Source organism: Notechis scutatus, chromosome 6, assembly GCF_049901735.1.
Source record: "Notechis scutatus isolate UNSWTSFEM ecotype Mainland chromosome 6, rNotScu1.2, whole genome shotgun sequence".
In the NCBI taxonomy this organism is placed as follows: domain Eukaryota; kingdom Metazoa; phylum Chordata; class Lepidosauria; order Squamata; family Elapidae; genus Notechis; species Notechis scutatus.
The window spans coordinates 19,662,625-19,682,561 of record NC_142014.1 but is presented as its reverse complement, the minus strand read 5'-3'; the positions used below and the strand labels follow the sequence as shown (position 1 = coordinate 19,682,561).

The 19,937-nt window shown below is 40.9% G+C and overlaps 1 protein-coding gene across 3 annotated transcripts in view; it reads right to left on the bottom strand.

The window, feature by feature from the left end:
• Window positions 1-19,548, bottom strand: part of CELSR1 (cadherin EGF LAG seven-pass G-type receptor 1) — a 176,945-nt gene extending 157,397 nt beyond the window's left edge. For all 3 annotated transcript variants that reach the window (XM_026677651.2, XM_087969432.1, XM_026677652.2), the window contains exon 1: window positions 14,967-19,548. In XM_026677651.2, the coding sequence (XP_026533436.2) occupies window positions 14,967-18,612 (3,646 nt within the window). In that variant the 5' untranslated portion in view covers window positions 18,613-19,548. The remainder of the gene's footprint in view (window positions 1-14,966) is intronic.
• Between the last annotated feature and the right edge of the window lie 389 nt (window positions 19,549-19,937).

Below are 19,937 nucleotides of genomic sequence, written 5' to 3'. Positions count from 1 at the left end.
ACAAGGGCTAGCGCTAGAACAAAGACCTTTCTTTTCACTCTGTAACAAACCGTGAATCAAACTATGAGATTTTGTCTTTCAAATAACTGTTTATTTTCCTGCTGTAACTAGTAAACTAGACAGAAAGCCAACTCTGATGAGCCTCTGAATAACCATTATGGAGTGTGACTTCAAATGCTTTCTGTGGCCAACACTAACGCAGAGTTATTGACAACCATTCAAATTCATTAATAAGGATCATTGTGAGGTAGACATTTAACACTTCACAGTGGCTTTAGTCAGGTTGTATAACTTGCTCTCAAAGTTTAAATTAGGATAAAAGGCAGATGGTCTTTTGTTTGCAGAGAAACCTCAGAAACTAAGTGGAGCAATTTTGCTTCAATAGAGGGGAATAACTATGCTGTAAAGAGGGAACCTGATGCTTCAGAAATTTCCCATAAAAGTTCAGGCGATAAAACAATTATTAGAATAATGTGGAAATTCTATCTGCTCACCAGAAAAGATAAGTTAATAGGAAAAGACATCTGGATCACATTACTATCGATATGTATTTTATTACACACACACACAAATATTTGGCTGTTAATGTATACCGTATTCTGTATATATTAACATTTTAAAACTAGTGGTTAGTCCTTCCATTGATTTGTTTCTTTCCTTTTCCCCCCACTAAATTAAAAAGTTGTATCGGTTAAAAGATTAAATGGTATCAAGATATGTATGTATACATGCATGCAAACATATATTTATCAGTGTTGGAAGGAAAATCCATCTGGTTCAGCTGGGAGAAAGACACTGGAAACATGGAGGCTGATTGTGGAAAGATGGTTTAATGATGAAACAGAGCTACCGGCTTTTATGGTCCTCATGCAGCTGACAAAATGGAGTTGAGAGTGGGGTGGTTTTTTTACATCTTCTTTGGGCTTTGTATTTGAGCTTCCTCTTCCTGTGCAAGAACATGTGTTCTATTGGCTGTTGTCAGATTCCTATGGGGTCATACAAGGATTATGTAGGGGTCATCGGTGGCTCTTTTGGCAAAAGAGGAAATGCAAGTCCTAGATGCTTGTCTGAGCTAATCTGGTCAAGCTCTTGGCTTATTGTTTATCTGAGTTCCCAGGTGAAGTTTGGACTGCTTTGGGATGATGCAATGAAGGGGCTTGTGTTCTGAAAGGATGTTGGGCAATTCCTATTGTGGTTTAATGGCTTTCCTCCTGTTTTGGATATTGAGTGAAGAGCTGCTCCTGATCCTACCACTCTGCCTTTGTTTAGACTTTGCTGCAGGGAGTTTCAAAATATTCTTTCTTGAATGGGCCTACAGAATTTGCTTTGCTTATGAATAGAGCTATCTAGATACTTGTCTTCCTCTTTCAATAAGCTCTTTATCTCTTAAGTGTTGACATCTGCTGTGGGCTATTAAGAAAAAGTGGGATCTGCTTTCTGCCTCTAAAAAAAGACATGTTTCTCCATTTCTCCCTTTGAGAAAATATAATATTCTCAAATAAATTCCCAAATAAAATATAATGCAATATTCTGCCTTTTTTTAATATTTCCCAAAATATTTCATTCTTCTTGGGGGGGGGGAGGCTTCCCATATCAGATAAGTTTATAAATCTATCATTTAGTTTTCTTTTATCTTCTCAGGTTGGCAGGAACCCTTCCTGTTGTAGGCATATGTCTCCTTTAATGCTGATATAAGCTTTCCCTTTCATTGGAACTGAAAGTGGTTTTATTTATGCAGCACAGGTTTTAAATGAAGCGAATGGTTGACTATTCATACATTTCTTCTGGTATCATTAGTGTCCTCCCTTTATCAAGACAACCAGCTAACAATTATCTTACTCCATTTACACAACAGATTTCCTAGAACACCAAAACTACCCAGTTGGTCAGCTGTTATTCACCAACAGATGCACTTATTTCTACCGCTGAAATATTTTGGAGTTTCTCAATTGCTGCCTGCAGTTTCAAAACCTATACCAAGGTATCAGGCTTTCCCAAACAGTGCTGAAAACAGTTTGGCTCCCCATCACATGCTTTGTAGATGATAAGAGTTGTATGTTTATAATTACATATGTCAGCAGTGAGAGAGATCTCACTTTTCATGTCATTGCTATTTAGCGCTTGCCTTTTTAAGTGACAAAGTACATCGTTACAACCTTACCATGTTAACAAGATCCTTTACACACCTTCACTGTCCTTGCATAGGCAAATGGATTGTTAGCTACTCTCAGAGCAACTGAACAAATAAAACTTGAACAAGCAAAATGCTTTGAAAATAAATGTTGAAATCCACTTGATTAATTTGTAAGTTTAATTGAAAATGCTGGTTTAATCTGAATGTAGTTCAACGTAAAATGTTTTTCTTTCTCAAATAAATTGTCAGAAAAAGGAGTGAAAACCATGATATTCTATAAAAGATTTAAAAAAAATTATCTTCTATAAAAAGTCCTTACATCTAAAAAACATCCAAGTTACCCAAGAGCTTGCTCTTCCTGAGATCATTATCTGTGAACTATCCTTAAATATCACATTTCGATTCTTACTATGTTACAGAGCACCTGATCATGACATCGAACATGTAAACAAGCTAAATTCACTACTAACATGGGCAACATCCTGCCCACACACTTTTATCTTTCTTGGTGACTTCAATCTACCTCATATTGACTGGACCCTAAATGAATGTACAGCTGAACCCATACATGCAACCTTCTACAATGCTGTTACAAATCTGGGACTGGAACAACTAGTAACCAACAATACTAGACTTAACAACTGCCTCGATCTCATCTTCTGCAATAGTTTGAATTTAATTTATGGAATACAAACTAAAGAACCCTTTTCCAACAGTGACCACAATATGATTGACTTTTGTATCAACCTACGCCCACACAAAAATCATCACAATGACTTAATCCCCAATTATAACTTCAAAAAAGGCAACTATGATCTTATAGACAACGATCTCTGATCCCTTGATTGGCAATCTCTATTCACTGGATGCAATACTGTTGAAGACCATTGCAACATATTTTTACTTGAAGTCAGAAGAGTCATCAAACTATATGTACCAACAACAACTCCCAAAACACACACACACACACACACACACAAACAGATTACCCATAACAATAAGGAAACTTCAATCCAAAAAGAGATCACTCTGGCGGAAAAACAAATCTGGTCACGTTGCCAATTTCAAAAGCCGATACAAAAATTTATGCAACCAGATAAAGACTGAATGCACCAATTATCACATTAAACGAAGGGAAAACTTCTACACACCAATTCCACCTGTGCTTTTTACAATTTTGTAAACAACAAACTAAAAGACTCAAGGTCCATCCCACCCCTGATAGGACCTAATGGTAAAGACTGCAACGACGACACCATTAAAGCCAACATCTTTAATGCATTCTTTGGCTCAGTATTTGTAAACAGCAATGGATCATGCCCAGTATTTCCTAGTCGAACCACAGAAAACTACAATGATCTAATACATATCGATTTTAAGAAGACAATGTTGAAAAAGCACTACGCAATCTAAAACCATCTCTATCTATTGGACAGGACGGAATATGTGCCTGCTTCTTAAAAAAGCTATCCACTGCCATACAGAACCTCTAAGCATAATCTTTGAAAAATCTTTCAGGACCAGCTCCTTGCCTAACCTATGGTCAAAAGCCACGGTCATCCCCATCTTCAAAAAGGGAGACCCCAGCCTAGTTGAAAATTACAGACCAATCTCCTTATGCTGCATCACCTGTAAAGTCATGGAATCAATTATTAACCAATCCATTATCCTCCACTTAGAGACAAACAACCTACTCTCTAATAAACAATTTGGTTTCAGAAAAAAACTATCCTGTAATCTGCAACTCTTACACTGCAAAAACATATGGACTACACAACTTGACCAGGGCAAAACAATAGACACAATCTACATAGACTTCTGTAAAGCCTTTGACTCAGTGGTACACGGCAAACTACTCCTAAAACTAAAATCTTATGGTATCTCTGGACAACTGTATAACTGGATAGAAGCATTCCTGTCAGACAACAAATGGTCAAAATTGGGAGTGTCCTATCAAATTTTGTACCTGTCAATAGTGGTGTCCCCCAAGGCAGTGATCTAGGACCAGCTCTCTTCATACTCTACATAAATGACCTCTGTGATTATATTAAGAGCAACTGCGTTCTTTTTGCTGATGATGTAAAACTGTTCAATACCACAGACAATACTGCTACCCTTCAAAAAGATCTTGACTATGTATCAGAATGGTCAAACAAATGGCAACTTCAAATCTCAACAAATAAACCGTTCTGTCTTACATATTGTCTTACAATATGTATAACATATTGTCTTACAATATGTTCTGTCTTACATATTGGCAAAAAAAATCAGAAAATAAAATACAAGCTGAATAGTCAAGACCTTGTTGAGGATCCAAGCTCTGTAAAGGACCTTGGAATACTCAACTCTAATGATCTAAGTGCTAGAGCCCACTGTAACTACATAGCCAAAAAGGCATTAAGAGTTGTTAACTTAATCCTACATAGCTTTTTCTCTGGTAATATCACACTACTAACTAGAGCATACAAAACATTTGCTAGACCAATACTCAAATACAGCTCATCAGTCTGGAACCCACATTATGTATCTGATATTAGCACAGTTAAGAAAGTCCAGAAATATTTCACAAGAAGAGTTCTCCACTCCTCTACTCGATGTAGAATACCTTATGCCACCAGACTTGAAATTCTAGACCCAGAAAACCTTGAATTACACCGTCTTCGGTCTGATCTAAGTACGGTATATAAAATCATACATTTCAATGACTTACCTGTCAATGAATACTTCAGCTTCAACCATAACAACACAAGAGCACACAATAGATACAAACTCAAGGTTAACCACATCAAATTTGATTGTAGGAAATACGACTTCAGCAACAGAGTGGCCAATGTCTGGAATACTCTACCTGACTCTGTGGTTTCTTCCCCAAACCCCAAAAACTTTAACCTTAGACTGTCTACTATTGACCTCACCCCTTTCCTAAGAGGTCTGTAGGGGGCGTGCATAAGTGCACCAACGTGCCTACCGTCCCTGTCCTATTGTTTCTTTTATTTTTCTTATATGTACCCATTTCATGTATTCATAACTATGTGTATACTTATACCTATTATCTTGTAAGTGATTGACAAATCAAATAAATAAAAAATAAAAACATAAATATTCTGAATATTGCATACAATTCCTTCACATGTTCTTCCCCTCCCTTAGATTGTGCATATAAATATTGGAACATGCACAGTCTTAAGGAATTGTTGGCTTCTCTTCTATGTGGGTAAAATAGTAATTGCCTGTAAAACATTCACAGCTGCTATCCGCACTTTTATCCAGCAATCCTGAACATGCATACAAATCATAGAGTTCTCAAAATGTAAAGAGATATATAGTCAGGGCACGAACTAATACATAGATTTAATGGTGGGATGGAAGATTTGGGAATGAATCATAGGAAGAAATGTACAATTCTATTGGATATGAACTGGATTATTTTCAGAGACTTCAACACACGGAAACTTGAACAGATACTATATAATGCAATCAAATCAGCAACACTGAAATACATACACACACACAAACACAGCCAATTTATCAGTAACATACAAGTAACTCCAGAAAAGGCATTCATGTATCAATATCTTTTTTAGCCAATATGAAAAGGTATACTATAACATCCTACATGACACAGGAATACCCTGAACATTCCACAAATCTAAAATCGCTCTCCATTGCCTCTTCTGAATTAGATTTTCAACAATATCCTCAATAAAGAACAATTAATTATATTGGTTTTGTAAATTAGATTATTCCCCCAGAATACACCTAAATATAGTTTTCATAATCAAGGAACTAATGAAACATCATGGTTAAAAAGGAAACACTTGTAGACAAGAACAAGGAGACACAACAGCACATTTTCTAACACGAGAACATTATGAATTCGAAGGATTTTGAATGGAATTTTGTTCATAAAGCACAACTTTTCTCATTTCCTTTTCTCATTGTCATATTAGGAGCATACACTTGATGTTTAAGAATTCTCCCTAGTAGAATTCAACACAGCATACAATTCGTTTCAGAAGAAAATATCTTCTTATATAGGCAACAGTAGTTTCCTAAGAGTTCTTATGAATACAAGAATATGTATATGAAGTCATTCTGTAATTCAAATTATCCTTAAACTAACACGTACAGGCACTGAACCTCATCACATTTCAGAATTCATTAAATATTTACTTCTTACTGTATTTAGTATATGGCAGATGATAGATGAATGCTTCGTTCTGTATGGAGGGAAATGTTATCTAACCATCATATCAAAATAAGTGATTCATAATCAGAATAAATTATATCCTGCTTTCAATAGAAAAGGACAATCAGATAATTGTCTGACCTAAAGGGATATCATGACAGCAACATTTTACATTAACGGAATTTAATTCCCTAGCGACAGAAGGGAGACTACTAAAGACAGTTCATGTCTTAATCCATCCTTTGATGGCATCTAAAGCAGCTCTTTTCTTTCCTGTGCAAAAAAGGTAACAGCCAAATCATGAAATAAGCCTTTGCACAAGGATGTAGAAACATCAGTAAAAAAAAAAAAAAAAAGAATAGCTCACTCTGTAATTCTAACAAAATTCAACATCTCAATGAGATAGGGCAGTGACGGCGAACCTTTTTGTTGTGGTGCGCTGAAAGCATGCAAGTGCGCAATAGCGCATGCGCCAGCACCCACAATGCAATGCGTTGTCCCCACTGCACATGCGTGCGCAACACCCACCCGCCCCCTTACCTGCACTGCGCATGTGCACGCCTCCTAGCTGATTTTTGGCCCGTTTTGAGGACTTTTTCGCCTTCCCGGAGGCTCGAGGCAAGCCTTTGCAGCCTCGGGAGGCCGAAAAATGGGCCTTTGGGAAATACCGGAAGTGCCCATTTTCAGCCTCCGGAGGGCCTCTGGAGTCTGAGGGAGGGCGTTTTCGCCCTCCCGGGGGCTCGAGGGAAGCCTCTGCAGACTTTGGAGGCCAAAAAACAGGCCTCCTGAGGCTGCAGAGACTTCCCTCGAGCCTCCAGGAGGGCGAAAAAGTCCTCAAATGGGCCAAAAATCAGCTGGGAGGAGCACGCATATGCAGTGCAGGTAAATTTGGCTGGGGCTCACGTGCCTGCACAAATGTCTCTGCGTGCCACAGGATCGCCATCGCAGAGACAGGACCTGCAATTGGAAAGTCTTAAATAAAGCAGGACCCCTATTAGAAAGCAAAAAATCAATACAATTATAAAATACATATGAGGGATATCTGCATGTGTTTAGGGGTAACAGGAAAGCATCAAGTCTTATCTCAGTCCCCATTAATCCATTTGTGAAATGTTTACATACTTAATTAAAATGTTTCACATTGCAATGGTATTCAGACAGCAATTCACTAAGTATTTGAATTCAACCACCACTAATTTGCGTAGAAACCAGACCTCTTAAAGTATAGATTCAAGAGTGTGCTTGAATGCGAAAGTGCTTGCAGAAAACCAGTTCCACTAGAAAAGACATCGAGTTCTGAAGCCACTGTAAAATAGGATTTTGAATATCTTCTTTGGATTGACTGATGTCTACATCAATAGGCTGTGACGTCAAGTATGTCTGACTTTCAGCATAGACATAAATACCCGAGTATGCAAACACAATATACCTCTTATATTTATCTTTGTGTTACATTATTTTATGGATGGTGTTGAAGTATCCATCTAACCAAGTTTCAATTTCCATTCCTTTTCCTAAAATGCAGTTTGAGTTTTCTACAGTAGAGTAGAACAGAACAGAACAGAACTGGAACAACTAGTAACCAACAACACTAGACTAAACAACTGCCTCGATCTCATCTTCTGCAACAGTTTGAACCTAATCTACGGAATACAATCTAAAGAACCCTTTTCCAGTAGTGACCACAATATGATCGACTTTTGTCTCAACATACATCCACACAAAAATCACCACAATGATGTAATCCCCTATTGTAACTTCAAAAAGGCAACTATGATCTTATAGACAACGATCTCTCATCCCTTGATTGGCAATCTCTATTCACTGGATGCAATACTGTTGAAGACCATTATAACATATTTTTACTTGAAGTCAAAAGAGTCATCAAACTATATGTACCAACAACAACTCCCAAAACAAAACAAAAAGCAGATTACCCATATCAATAAGGAAACTTCAATCCAAAAAGAGATCACTCTGGCGGAAAAACAAATCTGGTCACGTTGCCAATTTCAAAACCGATACAAAAATCTATGCCACCAGATAAAGACCGAATGCACCAATTATCACATTAAACAAGAGGAAAACCTTCTAAGCACCAATTCCACCCGCTTTTTTACAATTTTGTAAACAACAAACTAAAAGACTCAAGGTCCATCCTCCCTTGATAGGACCTGATGGTAAAGACTGCAACGACGACACCATTAAAGCCAACATCTTTAACACATTCTTCGGCTCAGTATTTGTAAACAGCAATGGATCATGCCCAATATTTCCTAGCCGTACCACAGATAACAACAATGATCTAATACATATCGATTTCACAGAAGACAATGTTGAAAAAGCAATACGCAACCTAAAACCATCTCTATCTATTGGACCAGGACGGAATATGTGCCTACTTCTTAAGAAAGCTATCCTCTGCCATAGCCAAACCTCTAAGCATAATCTTTGAAAATCTTTCAGAACCAGCTCCTTGCCTAACCTATGGTCACAAGCCACAGTCATCCCCATCTTCAAAAAGGGAGACCCAAGCCTAGTTGAAAACTACAGGCCAATCTCCTTATGCTGCGTCACCTGTAAAGTCATGGAATCAATTATTAACCAATCCATCATCCTTCACTTAGAGACAAATAACCTACTCTCCAATAAACAATTTGGTTTCAGGAAAAACTATCCTGTAATCTGCAACTCTTACACTGCAAAAACATATGGACGACACAACCGACCAGGGCAAAACAATAGACGCAATCTACATAGACTTCTGTAAAGCCTTTGATTCAGTGGTACACGACAAACTACTCCTAAAAATAAAATCCTATGGTATCTCTGGACAACTGAATAACTGGATAGAAGCATTCCTGTCAAACAGACAACAAATGGTCAAAATCGGGAGCGTCCTATCAAATCCAGTCACCTGTCAATAGTGGTGTTCCCCAAGGCAGTGTTCTAGGACCAACTCTCTTCATACTCTACATAAACGACCTCTGTGATCATATTAAGAGCAATTGCGTTCTCTTCGCTGATGACGTAAAGCTGTTCAATACCACAGACAATACTGCTACCCTTCAAAAGATCTTGACTATGTATCCGAATGGTCAAACAAATGGCAACTTCAAATCTCAACAAATAAATGCTCTGTCTTACATATTGGCAAAAAAATCAGAAAATAAAATACAAGCTGAATAGTCAAGATCTTGTTGATGACCCAAGCTCTGTAAAGGACCTTGGAATACTCACCTCTAATGATCTAAGTGCTAGAGCACACTGCAACTACATAGCCAAAAAGGCATTAAGAGTTGTTAACCTAATCCTACGTAGCTTTTTCTCTGGTAATATCACACTACTAACCAGAGCATACAAAACATTTGCTAGACCAATACTCGAATACAGTTCATCAGTCTGGAATCCACACTACGTATCTGATATTAGCACAATTGAGAAAGTCCAGAAATATTTCACAAGAAGAGTTCTCCACTCTCTACTCGCTGTAGAATACCTTATGCCACCAGACCTGAAATTCTAGAACTAGAAAACCTTGAATTACGCCGTCTTCGGTCTGACTTAAGCATGGTATACAAAATCATACATTGCAATGTCCTACCTGTCAATGAATACTTCAGCTTCAACCATAACAACACAAGAGCACACAATAGATACAAACTCAAAGTAAACCGCACCAAACTTGATTGCAGGAAATACGACTTCAGCAATAGAGTGGTCAATGTCTGGAATACTCTACCCGACTCTGTAGTTTCTTCCCCAAACCCCAAAAACTTTAACCTTAGACTGTCTACTATTGACCTCACCCTTTCCTAAGAGGTCTGTAGGGGCGTGCATAAGCGCACCAACGTGCCTACCGTCCCTGTCCTATTGTTTCTCCTATTCTTTTATTTTTCTTATATGTAACCATTTCATGTATTCACAACTATGTATACATTTATACTTATTATCTTGTAAACAATTGGCAAATCAAATAAATAAATAAATAAATAAATAAATTCTTTATTGGCCAAGTGTGATTGGACACACAAGGAATTTGACTTTGGTGCACATGCTCTCAGTGTACATAAAAAGAAGAAAAAATATATTCATCAAGAATCATAAGATAGAACACTTAGTGATAGTCATAGGTTACTAAATAAGCAATCAAATCATACTAGGAAACAAATAAAACAATATAAATTGTAAAGATACAAGCAACCAGGTTATAGTGGTAAGTGGGAGGAGATAGGTAATAGGAAGGATGAGAAGAATAATAGTAATACAGTCTTAGTAAATAGTTTGACAGTGTCGTGGAAATTAGTTGTTTAGCAGAGTGATGGCATTAAACAGTAAACATTAACATTAAACTGTAGAATAAACTGTTTCTGCTGCAAGCATTAGACATCTTACTTTTTCCCATGTTTTACTCTAATTAAAAAGAGATTACTTATTAAATATTGTACATATGTAACATTTTATTTATCACTTACAGTACCACTTTCAAAATTCTACCACAGATCCAAGAAACAGCTGTTTGAGTGTGTTTTTCCCTGCAAATAGATGAGTGTCCAATGGGTTCCTCCATTAAAATCAAGAAATAAGTAAGGAAGTTAAATATTACAAGAATATTTAAAATATCATAAGTGAATGTCAACTGTAATGATGAGGTAATTTTTTTTAAAAAAAGCTTCGAGCTTGTTTTTATCTTCAGTAACTTCTTCATAATTCAGCTACATTTTGAATTATTGCAACAATATTGTAGAAAACTCTCTTGTGATGTACGTATTTTAAACATTTCTTCATTTAAATGCTGATCAAATTTTACCTTGAAGCTTTTAATTCAATGGCCAAAATTTCATCCAATGCATTAATATTATTCAGTTTCATCTCTCATATAATTAACATTTTTCACATATACGTAATATCCACTTTACAGCTAACTGCTGTAGTCTAAACTATTCAATATCTCACGGTTTAAAATTTCCTAACGATTTTAGCTCTTCAAGTTTACACTGTGTAATACAAAAAGTCTACGGATGATCTTCAACTTACAACTATTTGTTTAACCATTATTCAAAGTTATAACAGTGTTGGGAAAAAATGTTTTACATAAAGTCCCCCCACTTATGACCATTGCAATGCCCCCGTGGTCATGTGATCAAAATTCAGGTGCTTGGCAACCAACATGGATTTACAACAGTTGCAGGATACAAGTGTCATGTGATCACCATTTCCAACCTTCCCAGCGGTTTTCCAATGAGGAAAACCAAAGGGGGAAAACCAGACTGGCTTAAGTGCTTCTTGATTTAATTAATGACCAGAATGATTTGCTAAATAAATCATGATAAATCAGTGGTTAGAATGCAGTGGTTAGAATGCAGTACTGCAGGCTACGTCTGATGACTGACTGCAATTTGGCAGATCGAATCTCACCAAGCTCAAGGTTGACTCAACCTTCCAGCCTTCCGAGGTGGGTAAAATGAGGACTCAGATTGTTGGGGGCAGTATGCTGACTCTGTAAAGCGCTTGGAGAGGGCTGCAAAAGCACTGTGAAGCGGTATATAAGTGTAAGTGCTACTGCTATTGCTAATTAAATTGGGTGTGACCCACTTAACAATTGCATCACTTAGTAATGGAAGTTCCAGTCTCAGTTGTGGTCATAGGTCAAGGACTACCTGCATTTATATCATACAACTGAAGGATCCAGACTTGTTCCAGCCACAGTTAAAATTAAGAAGTAAAAACCAACTAGAGTTAAAATTGCACAGAAGCAATAAAGCCAATATACGCTGCAATATATTTACAGTTCCAGTAAAAATAATACTCACACCACTATAAATTCCCACGCTTATACAAAATACCCCTGTAACTGTGTACAAATAATTATGTGTTGCATTTTGTTCCTTCAATTAAGGCAGTCATTACCATATTTCAAAGAGCTTTAATTTGGGTCTGAATGAAGGGGTTGTTTAGATTGACACTTGGTTCCCCAGGGAAATCCTATAGAAACAACAGACTTGAAGACAATAAACACACACAGTGGTATTTGAAACATTGAAACGTTCACATGTTAAATTCATTTTTAGATATATTCAATCTGCTTACATCCACTGGAATCTTTAGGATTATTATAGTGAAAATCTTAACTTAAACTCCTTTCCTTCTGTGTTGAACTTTATCAACTCATGTTTGAGGTTTGTTTTTATGACATGTCCTTTATCTTTCAACATTAGATATTATTATACTGTTATCAGTTGATTCAGCTTGACTATGACCATAGGCAGAATCCAAAACAAGTCACTACAAGCCAATATAATCAAGTCAACTCAGATATTATCTCTGGAAATCTCTACCTAACACAGAAGTAAGGACTATGTTAACTACAATTAATTATTGGTAAAGATCTGAATGAAATCTTACTCAGTTATCAAATGTACTTAGTATACTGTCTCGACAGACGTTGGTTTTTTTCCATATTGTATATATGGAATAATTGTTTTTTGTTTAAATTGCAAACCACCCAGAGTAACTGGCATCTAAATCTAGTGAAATAAAGGAAGAATAAGTTGAATAAAGTAATAGATTTTAACAGTATTACTATTAGCTAAAGGTGAGTGTTAGCACTGTTGCGTAAGCATGATAGAATTACTGTTGCGCTGACTTGACTTCTCCTCTCCTTGGCACTGCATTCTAATTAAGTGCTGACAGAATCAGACTAATTTGAGTAACATTTCAACACAAAGGGGGCAAGGAAAAACACCTTTCAAATTTAATACACATGCTGAAGCCATTTCACACAAAAGCAAAAAGACTATCGGGAGTGAAAAGCATCTCTAACAAGATACAGTTCACAATAAGGCTCAAAAGGTCAACAAGAGCTACAGATGGTTGGAACGCTTGAAAAAAAACAACCCAGAAGAATAAAACTGGAAAAGGCTGGACTTGGCCACACTGATGCTATAATTATAAAGAGCAATGGCACAGTTTGAATGACAGTCCAAATGCAAGAGCAGATTATTCCCTACAAAATGTGCTTTATGTGTTTTTCAGATATAACTCTATAGTAAAATTGACTATTAAGCACATAAACTATTTGAATATTTTAAAGCCATTTTAACATAAGAAATGATTAGCAATCTCCAGTAGAATATATTAGTTTATCTTAGAAAACAAAACCTGGTACATTTAAACACATGAATTGCTTTGCCGAATAAGATCCAACGTAAATTTTGTTTAAAACTAACTACCTGATGTGCAACTAACTCTTGCAGGAAGCAACTAGATGTCTACTATAATGAATGAGATTGCTTCTACAATTCTTAATTTCCTAATATTTTTCAAAGTTGCTTACAAAATAATAATGAAATAGTATTCAAGAGCACTTAAAGCCATTTAGTCAGACTCAATGCAAGTTTTTTTAAGCTCTCTAACTAATTAAACTCTTCATAAAGTCGAATGGATGGAGCCAGTCTTGCCTATGAAAATTCATGGCAAAATAAAATTAGAAGATAAAATCCAGCCTAAATTCCTTTAATTTCACAGGAGGGTTTATAAAACTGTTTTTACTTGTGTAACATTTGTCCATGAAAGCTACATCGCCCAGAATATTGCCTCTTAGAGCCAAAATATTGTCCCTACATATTTTTGGAGCATCATATTAATTAGTATGTGGAAATCCTTTTTGTTCTGCTTTAGAGATAGTGATACATTGTTCTTACTACACCAACAATATCAAAGTAATCCTTGTTAATACTGCAAATGCATTTAGATTTATCTTGGCTAGGCAAAATGTATTATGTTAATCATCAAACAGGATGCTATGGAATTTGCCCTTAAAGTCTTCTACTCCTACTAAAATATGTCTGGAAATAATGACAATAGATATATACAAAAGGCAGGAATCCTGCCAAATCTTCTGCTTCTGGTTTGCTTTAGGATTATTAATTCTACTGTTGCCATCTTCTTCATTTACATTAATGAACTTTGGGCTTAAAATGTTAATCGTGTTAAATTATATAAATATTCTAGATAGATACATCCGTTATAATCTCACAAGAAAGCTGTTTGTTGAGCATTTCCTCCTACAGACATATTCATTATAATTATAAGGAATCATCCAATATAGACAGTTAGGATTCATCTGAACTAAGTCAAATTTCCTAATGCTACTAGTTTAACTATGCTTGGGACAAAGCTCTGAAGGTATGGGAACAGGAACTACAGCTGACTTCGAAGGATCTAGCTTATTATTGACTTATTTTTAATATATGTTCAACATTTGAATAATTTAAACTTAAGCTCACCAGCAGAAATTCATTATACCTTGATTAACCTTATATTATCCAAGTTTTTGTGGATCACAATATGACTAGCTAAATCTTCCTAAAGAGTTAGTATCAAAACAAAGCATGACTTTGTTCAACAGTTTTCCTTGTCTGCTTTCAGCTTTCTTACTAAAATACATCAGTATAGAACTGTGTTTCTCAACCTCAGTCACTTTAAGATCCATGAACTAACTCCCAGAATTGCCCAGCCAGAACAGAAAATTAAAAATCAAAATGTATAAAGTTCCCATTTGCCTATGCTGTCAGTCCAATAAATAAACGGAGTGCAGCTACCATTATCTGACTTCACAAACTCCAAAAGAAATACACTTACCAGAAACCGATACTTTCATTATGGCCTCTAAGGGTCTGTTGTTCTCCAAATCTCGGCTGAGCTTCAGTTCTCCAGTAGCAGAATCCAACACCAGCAGGTTTAATTCATTGCCTTGGACAAAGGTATAGTCAAGCTGGTCAGATACATCAGGATCATGGGCAGGGATCTTGCCAATCACTCCAGAAGGAAAGCTATTGGATTTGTTGGTGACATAATTGTTGAATAGGATCTGAAAGTCATGCAACACAGGAGGGTTGTCGTTTTGATCTAGCAGGCGTATGTGCACAGTAGCTCGGCTCACAAGTGGGGCCGAGGTAGCTTGTACCACAATTACATACTCTGTCTGGCTCTCGTAATCCAGATCCATCAGGGCTGTAAGGTCACCATTAAGAAGGTCAAGCTGGAAGACCTCAGGAATATTCCCCTCTACAATCTGATACATGATCTGCGCGTTGGTTCCTTCGTCAGGATCTACTGCACTAATCCTGGCCACGATTGAACCCACAGGGCTGTTCTCCTCAACAAAGATGTCAAATTCATCGTGTTCAAAAACAGGGGGGTTGTCGTTGATATCCAGGACAGTAACTTGGATATCGACAGAGGCATTGAGCGGTGGGCTACCCTTATCCACAGCAAAAGCACGCAAGCTGTAGACAGCCACATTTTCACGGTCCAGCTTGCGCAACGTCCGTATCACCCCGGATGTGGTTTCAATGTAAAAATCTCCATCACCATCGTCCCCACCCAGGAAAGTATAAGTCAGGCGTCCATTGGGACCCGAGTCACGGTCTACCGCGGACACCTGCAAAACACTGGTGGACAGGGGTACATCTTCAAAAACAGAGCCCAGATACCGATCTCGAAGAAAACGAGGTACATTGTCATTGGCATCTAGAATGAGGATCTCCACATAGGTGGTATCAGACTTCTGGGGGATCCCGTTGTCCTGGGCTGTGATGGCTAATGTGTAAGAAGCTTGGTCTTCGTAGTCTAATTCCATCAAGGTAGTGATGGTTCCTGTGTCCGGATCAATGCGGAACTGAGGGATGTTATCTTCCAAGATGTAAGTAATTCTTGAATTCTCTCCAGTATCTTCATCCGTGGCACTGATGGTTACAATGGATGTTCCAATGGGCTTGTCCTCGCTGACACTCACGGTATAGTGTGAACTTTGGAAAATTGGTCGGTGCGTATTGGCATCTGTGACATTGATGAAGACTTGTACCGTATCAAACAGAGTTCCATCTGAAGCAGTGACGGTCAACACATACTGCCTTTCCTGCTTATAATCAAGGGGCAAGGCCAGAGTGATCAAACCACCACCGCTCTGACTAGTAATGGAAAAGCGATTCCTTGTGTTGCCACTCGTGATCTGGTAGGTTACTACACTGTTGACATCTTTGTCCATTGCAGTCAGGGTCAAGACGCTGCTGCCTACTGCCGCATCCTCATTCAGCCTGAGCTGGTATACTTTTTCAGTGAAAGTAGGGCTGTTGTCATTGACGTCAAGGACAGTGATAGATACACTGGCAGAGGAAGACATGACAGGCACTCCTTGGTCTCTGGCCTCCACCCCAAAGTGGTAATTCTCTGTAGTCTCTCGGTCGAGCTGAGTTGACACGGTAATCCAACCTGTACTGTTGTTGATCTGGAATGGAAACCCTGTATTCCTCTGTATTGGGGATGCTAAGGCAGCGAGATGGGAGAGCTCGAAGATTTTGTATTCCAAGCGAGCATTGTCCCCAGAGTCAGCATCTACTGCCTGAATGTGTAACACGGAGTATCCTACGGGGACATTTTCTAGCACTGTGGCTTGAAAGGGGGTGCTCACAAAAATAGGGCCATTGTCATTGACGTCTAACACTTGGATAGACACCATCCCACTCGAATTGATCTGCGGAGGCCTCCCTCCATCCTGTGCCTTGATCCTGAGAGTGTACTCTCGAATGGTCTCATAGTCCAGGGGATTGATCAAGTCGATAGAGCCAGAGAAAGAATGGATATAAAACTGGCCTTTCAGGTTGCCACTGACGATGCTATAATGGACCTGGGCATTGTTGCCCCGGTCTCGGTCTGTGGCTTTTACTTGTAGTACTTGACTGTTGATTGGAGTATCCTCTGGTATTTGTACCAAGTAGCGTTTCTCGCTGAATTGTGGGGAATTGTCATTCTCATCTTCCACTGTGATATGCACCGTAACCGTGGCGCTTCGTGGACCTGGGTCTTTCCCTTGGTCATTGGCTTCGACCACAAGATGGTATTCTGAGACTTCTTCTCTATCCACAGTGGCACAGGTTCTCACAACACCAGAATATGGGTCAATCTCAAAAATCCCTTCCCCGGAGCCTGGTGCTAGGATGCGATAGAGCAAATTAGCATTGTCCGGAGCATCCTCATCTGTGGCACGAATAGTTAGCACCTCGTAACCCACCTCCAGGTTCTCTCTAATGGTCTCTCGATACTCCGGCTGTTCAAACACGGGATCATGGTCATTGGTGTCACTGACGGTCACAGTCAGGAAGGTGACGGCTGAGCGATGCCGTGGAGCCCCGTGATCCGTCGCCGTTACCTGAAGCACATGGGTGTCTTTTGTCTCTCGATCCAGCTTACGGCTGGTGACTATCGCTCCCGTCTTAGAATCAACCGAGAAGTAATCGTTGGATCGCTTGTCAAAAAAGGCCTCCATTGAATAGGTCAGTCGGCCCGCCTCCCCTTCGTCGGGGTCATGGGCTTCTAAGGTGATGACTGTGGTACCTGCAGGTTGGTTCTCAGCAATTGAAACTTGGTAATTGGGCAGTTTGAACTGAGGTGGGCTGTTCACACTCCTCATCCTCCGAGGTCCCCGAGGCCCAGAATCCCAATTGCCATCCTTCTGGGTGGGGAAAATCTCTTGCCTGCTTCTATTCACTTCCAATTTATCCCCTACTGGCTGTTCCACTCCCCAATGCCTCGGCCTTCCCAGTTCGACCAAAACACTCCGCTGGGTCCTCTTCAAGTGACAAAGAAGCTGCAGGGGGCAGCTGACTCGGGGAAGATGGCAGTCTAGGGGTCTCTCCCCAACTTCCCCCAAAGGCCGGCCGTTGGGGCAGGCGCACCGTGGGAAACTGGTCAGGGTCATGAGAGCCCAGAGCAGGGGTCCCGTTTTGGCCTCCCCCACTTTGGGAAACACCTGCCGCTGCCCAGAGGGTGGAGGGAAGCACAGCAGAGAAGCCAAACGCTGCCCGTGGGGAAGAGCTGGAGAAGCGGCCAGGCGAGGCAAGGCGGCAACGTGGGAGGATCGGCCGGGGGAGCCCCAGCCGTGCAGGTAAACGGGCAGGCGGAGCGAGAGAAGGAGGCCGCCGGCCGGAGAAGCCAGGCGCAAATGGAGGGGCAGCGGGTTTCTCCTCAGGCCCGCGCACTCCACCGCCGCCGCCGTCGTCTTCAGCAGCCCGTCGCTCGTCGCTTCCACGGCGTCCCTCAGCTGACGGGGCGTCCGAGTCTCGTCCAGAGCGCAGAGCCACTCCGGCCCCAGCGACAGGTCCAAGAGCAAACGGCCCGACTTGCCGTTGCCGCCGCCGCCGCAGAGGAGATGCAGCTCCCAGCCCGCCGTCGCGAGCGCCAGCAGCCAGATCCACGACAGGCAGGCGGCCCCCGGCAAACGGAGCATCTCCGAGGCTTAGGAAGCAGGGGGGACGGCCGAAGGGCTACAAAATCCATCCACTCCCCTGAGCTGCTCATCCGGCCTCGTCCATCAGCAGCTGGGGAGCCCGGAAAGGGGTGAGGCTTCCCCCTCCCCCCACACACTCCTCCGGCACGGGGGAGACCGAAGTTTTCGCCCACCTTCAAAGTTGGGCGGCGGGTGGTTCGTCGAAACGGCGCTCAAAATGGCTCCTCGCCACCCAATCTGGGGCCCCTCAAAAAATCCCGCCGCCGGCCGTTGCCGAGGCTCACCCTGGACGGCAAGTGCCCAAAGCGGATCCCGGCCTCCTCGCCATTAAAGCTGCCAACGCCGCGGCTTCTTCGCGCGATCTCTCTCTCTCTCTCTTCCTCAGGTGGTTGAGTGAGATGCCCCGAAGCCCCGACGGCAGGGGGGAAAAAAGAGAGATCCGGCGTGGCGCAGATCCTCCGGGACGCGCGCCTCTTTCCCTTTTTCCCACCCAGAGCCAGAAGCCCGGCGGCGCACGGCGTCCCCTTCTTTGCTCGGGGGCTCCAAAGTTACGGCTCGCCTTCCGAAAAGAAGCGCAACTTTCCCGCCTGGGGGTTGTGGTGGTTTGTTGTTTCCTCCGGCCGACGCTTCTCGGTTCTCAAGCCACGTTTCGGAGGGCCGAGGAAATTGGTCTTTTTTTTTTTGTTTTAGCCCGTCGGGGACGATCCGGGAGCGCACGGAGCGCCTGGCCTTGGGAAGGAAAGTTTGACCCGGCGGGAGCTGCGTTTCACTTTTTGCGGGCTTGCTTTTTTCCCTTCGCCTCTCCGGCTCCTCCTCCTCCCCTTCTCTTGCTTCTCTTCGCGTATTGTCACCAAAACCTTGAAAGGGATCTGGTTGCTTCCAAAGTCTCTATGGAGACACCCCGCAGCCTTCGGTCGCCCGGAGCCGTCCCCGAAAAGAGCCCGAGACGCAGTAGCCAAAGTGGCCTTGCCTTGCCTTGCCTTGCCTTCCTGGGCAACCCAACCTGCACGCCAAAGCAGGGCGGCGGGCGGAGGCGCTGGAGGGCGGGGGCGGAGAGGTGTGTCCGCCGAGGTGGAATGGGACGGGGAGTGTCTGTAAAGGGGAACGTTCGTCAGGAGCGCGCAAACCCGCCCGGGAGCTCCCGGTTGCCGAAAGATGGCGGGCTCCCGAGGCCGCTTTTCATCACTTGGCTGGAGATGCTTGGTCGCACAGCGCTCTCTGTTGGCCCGGGATCTGCAAGGACGGGCTTTAGAAAGTGGAGCTTTTAATTTTTATTGATTTTCTTTGATTTGGTCAATCGCTGACAAGGTAGTAGGTATAAGAAT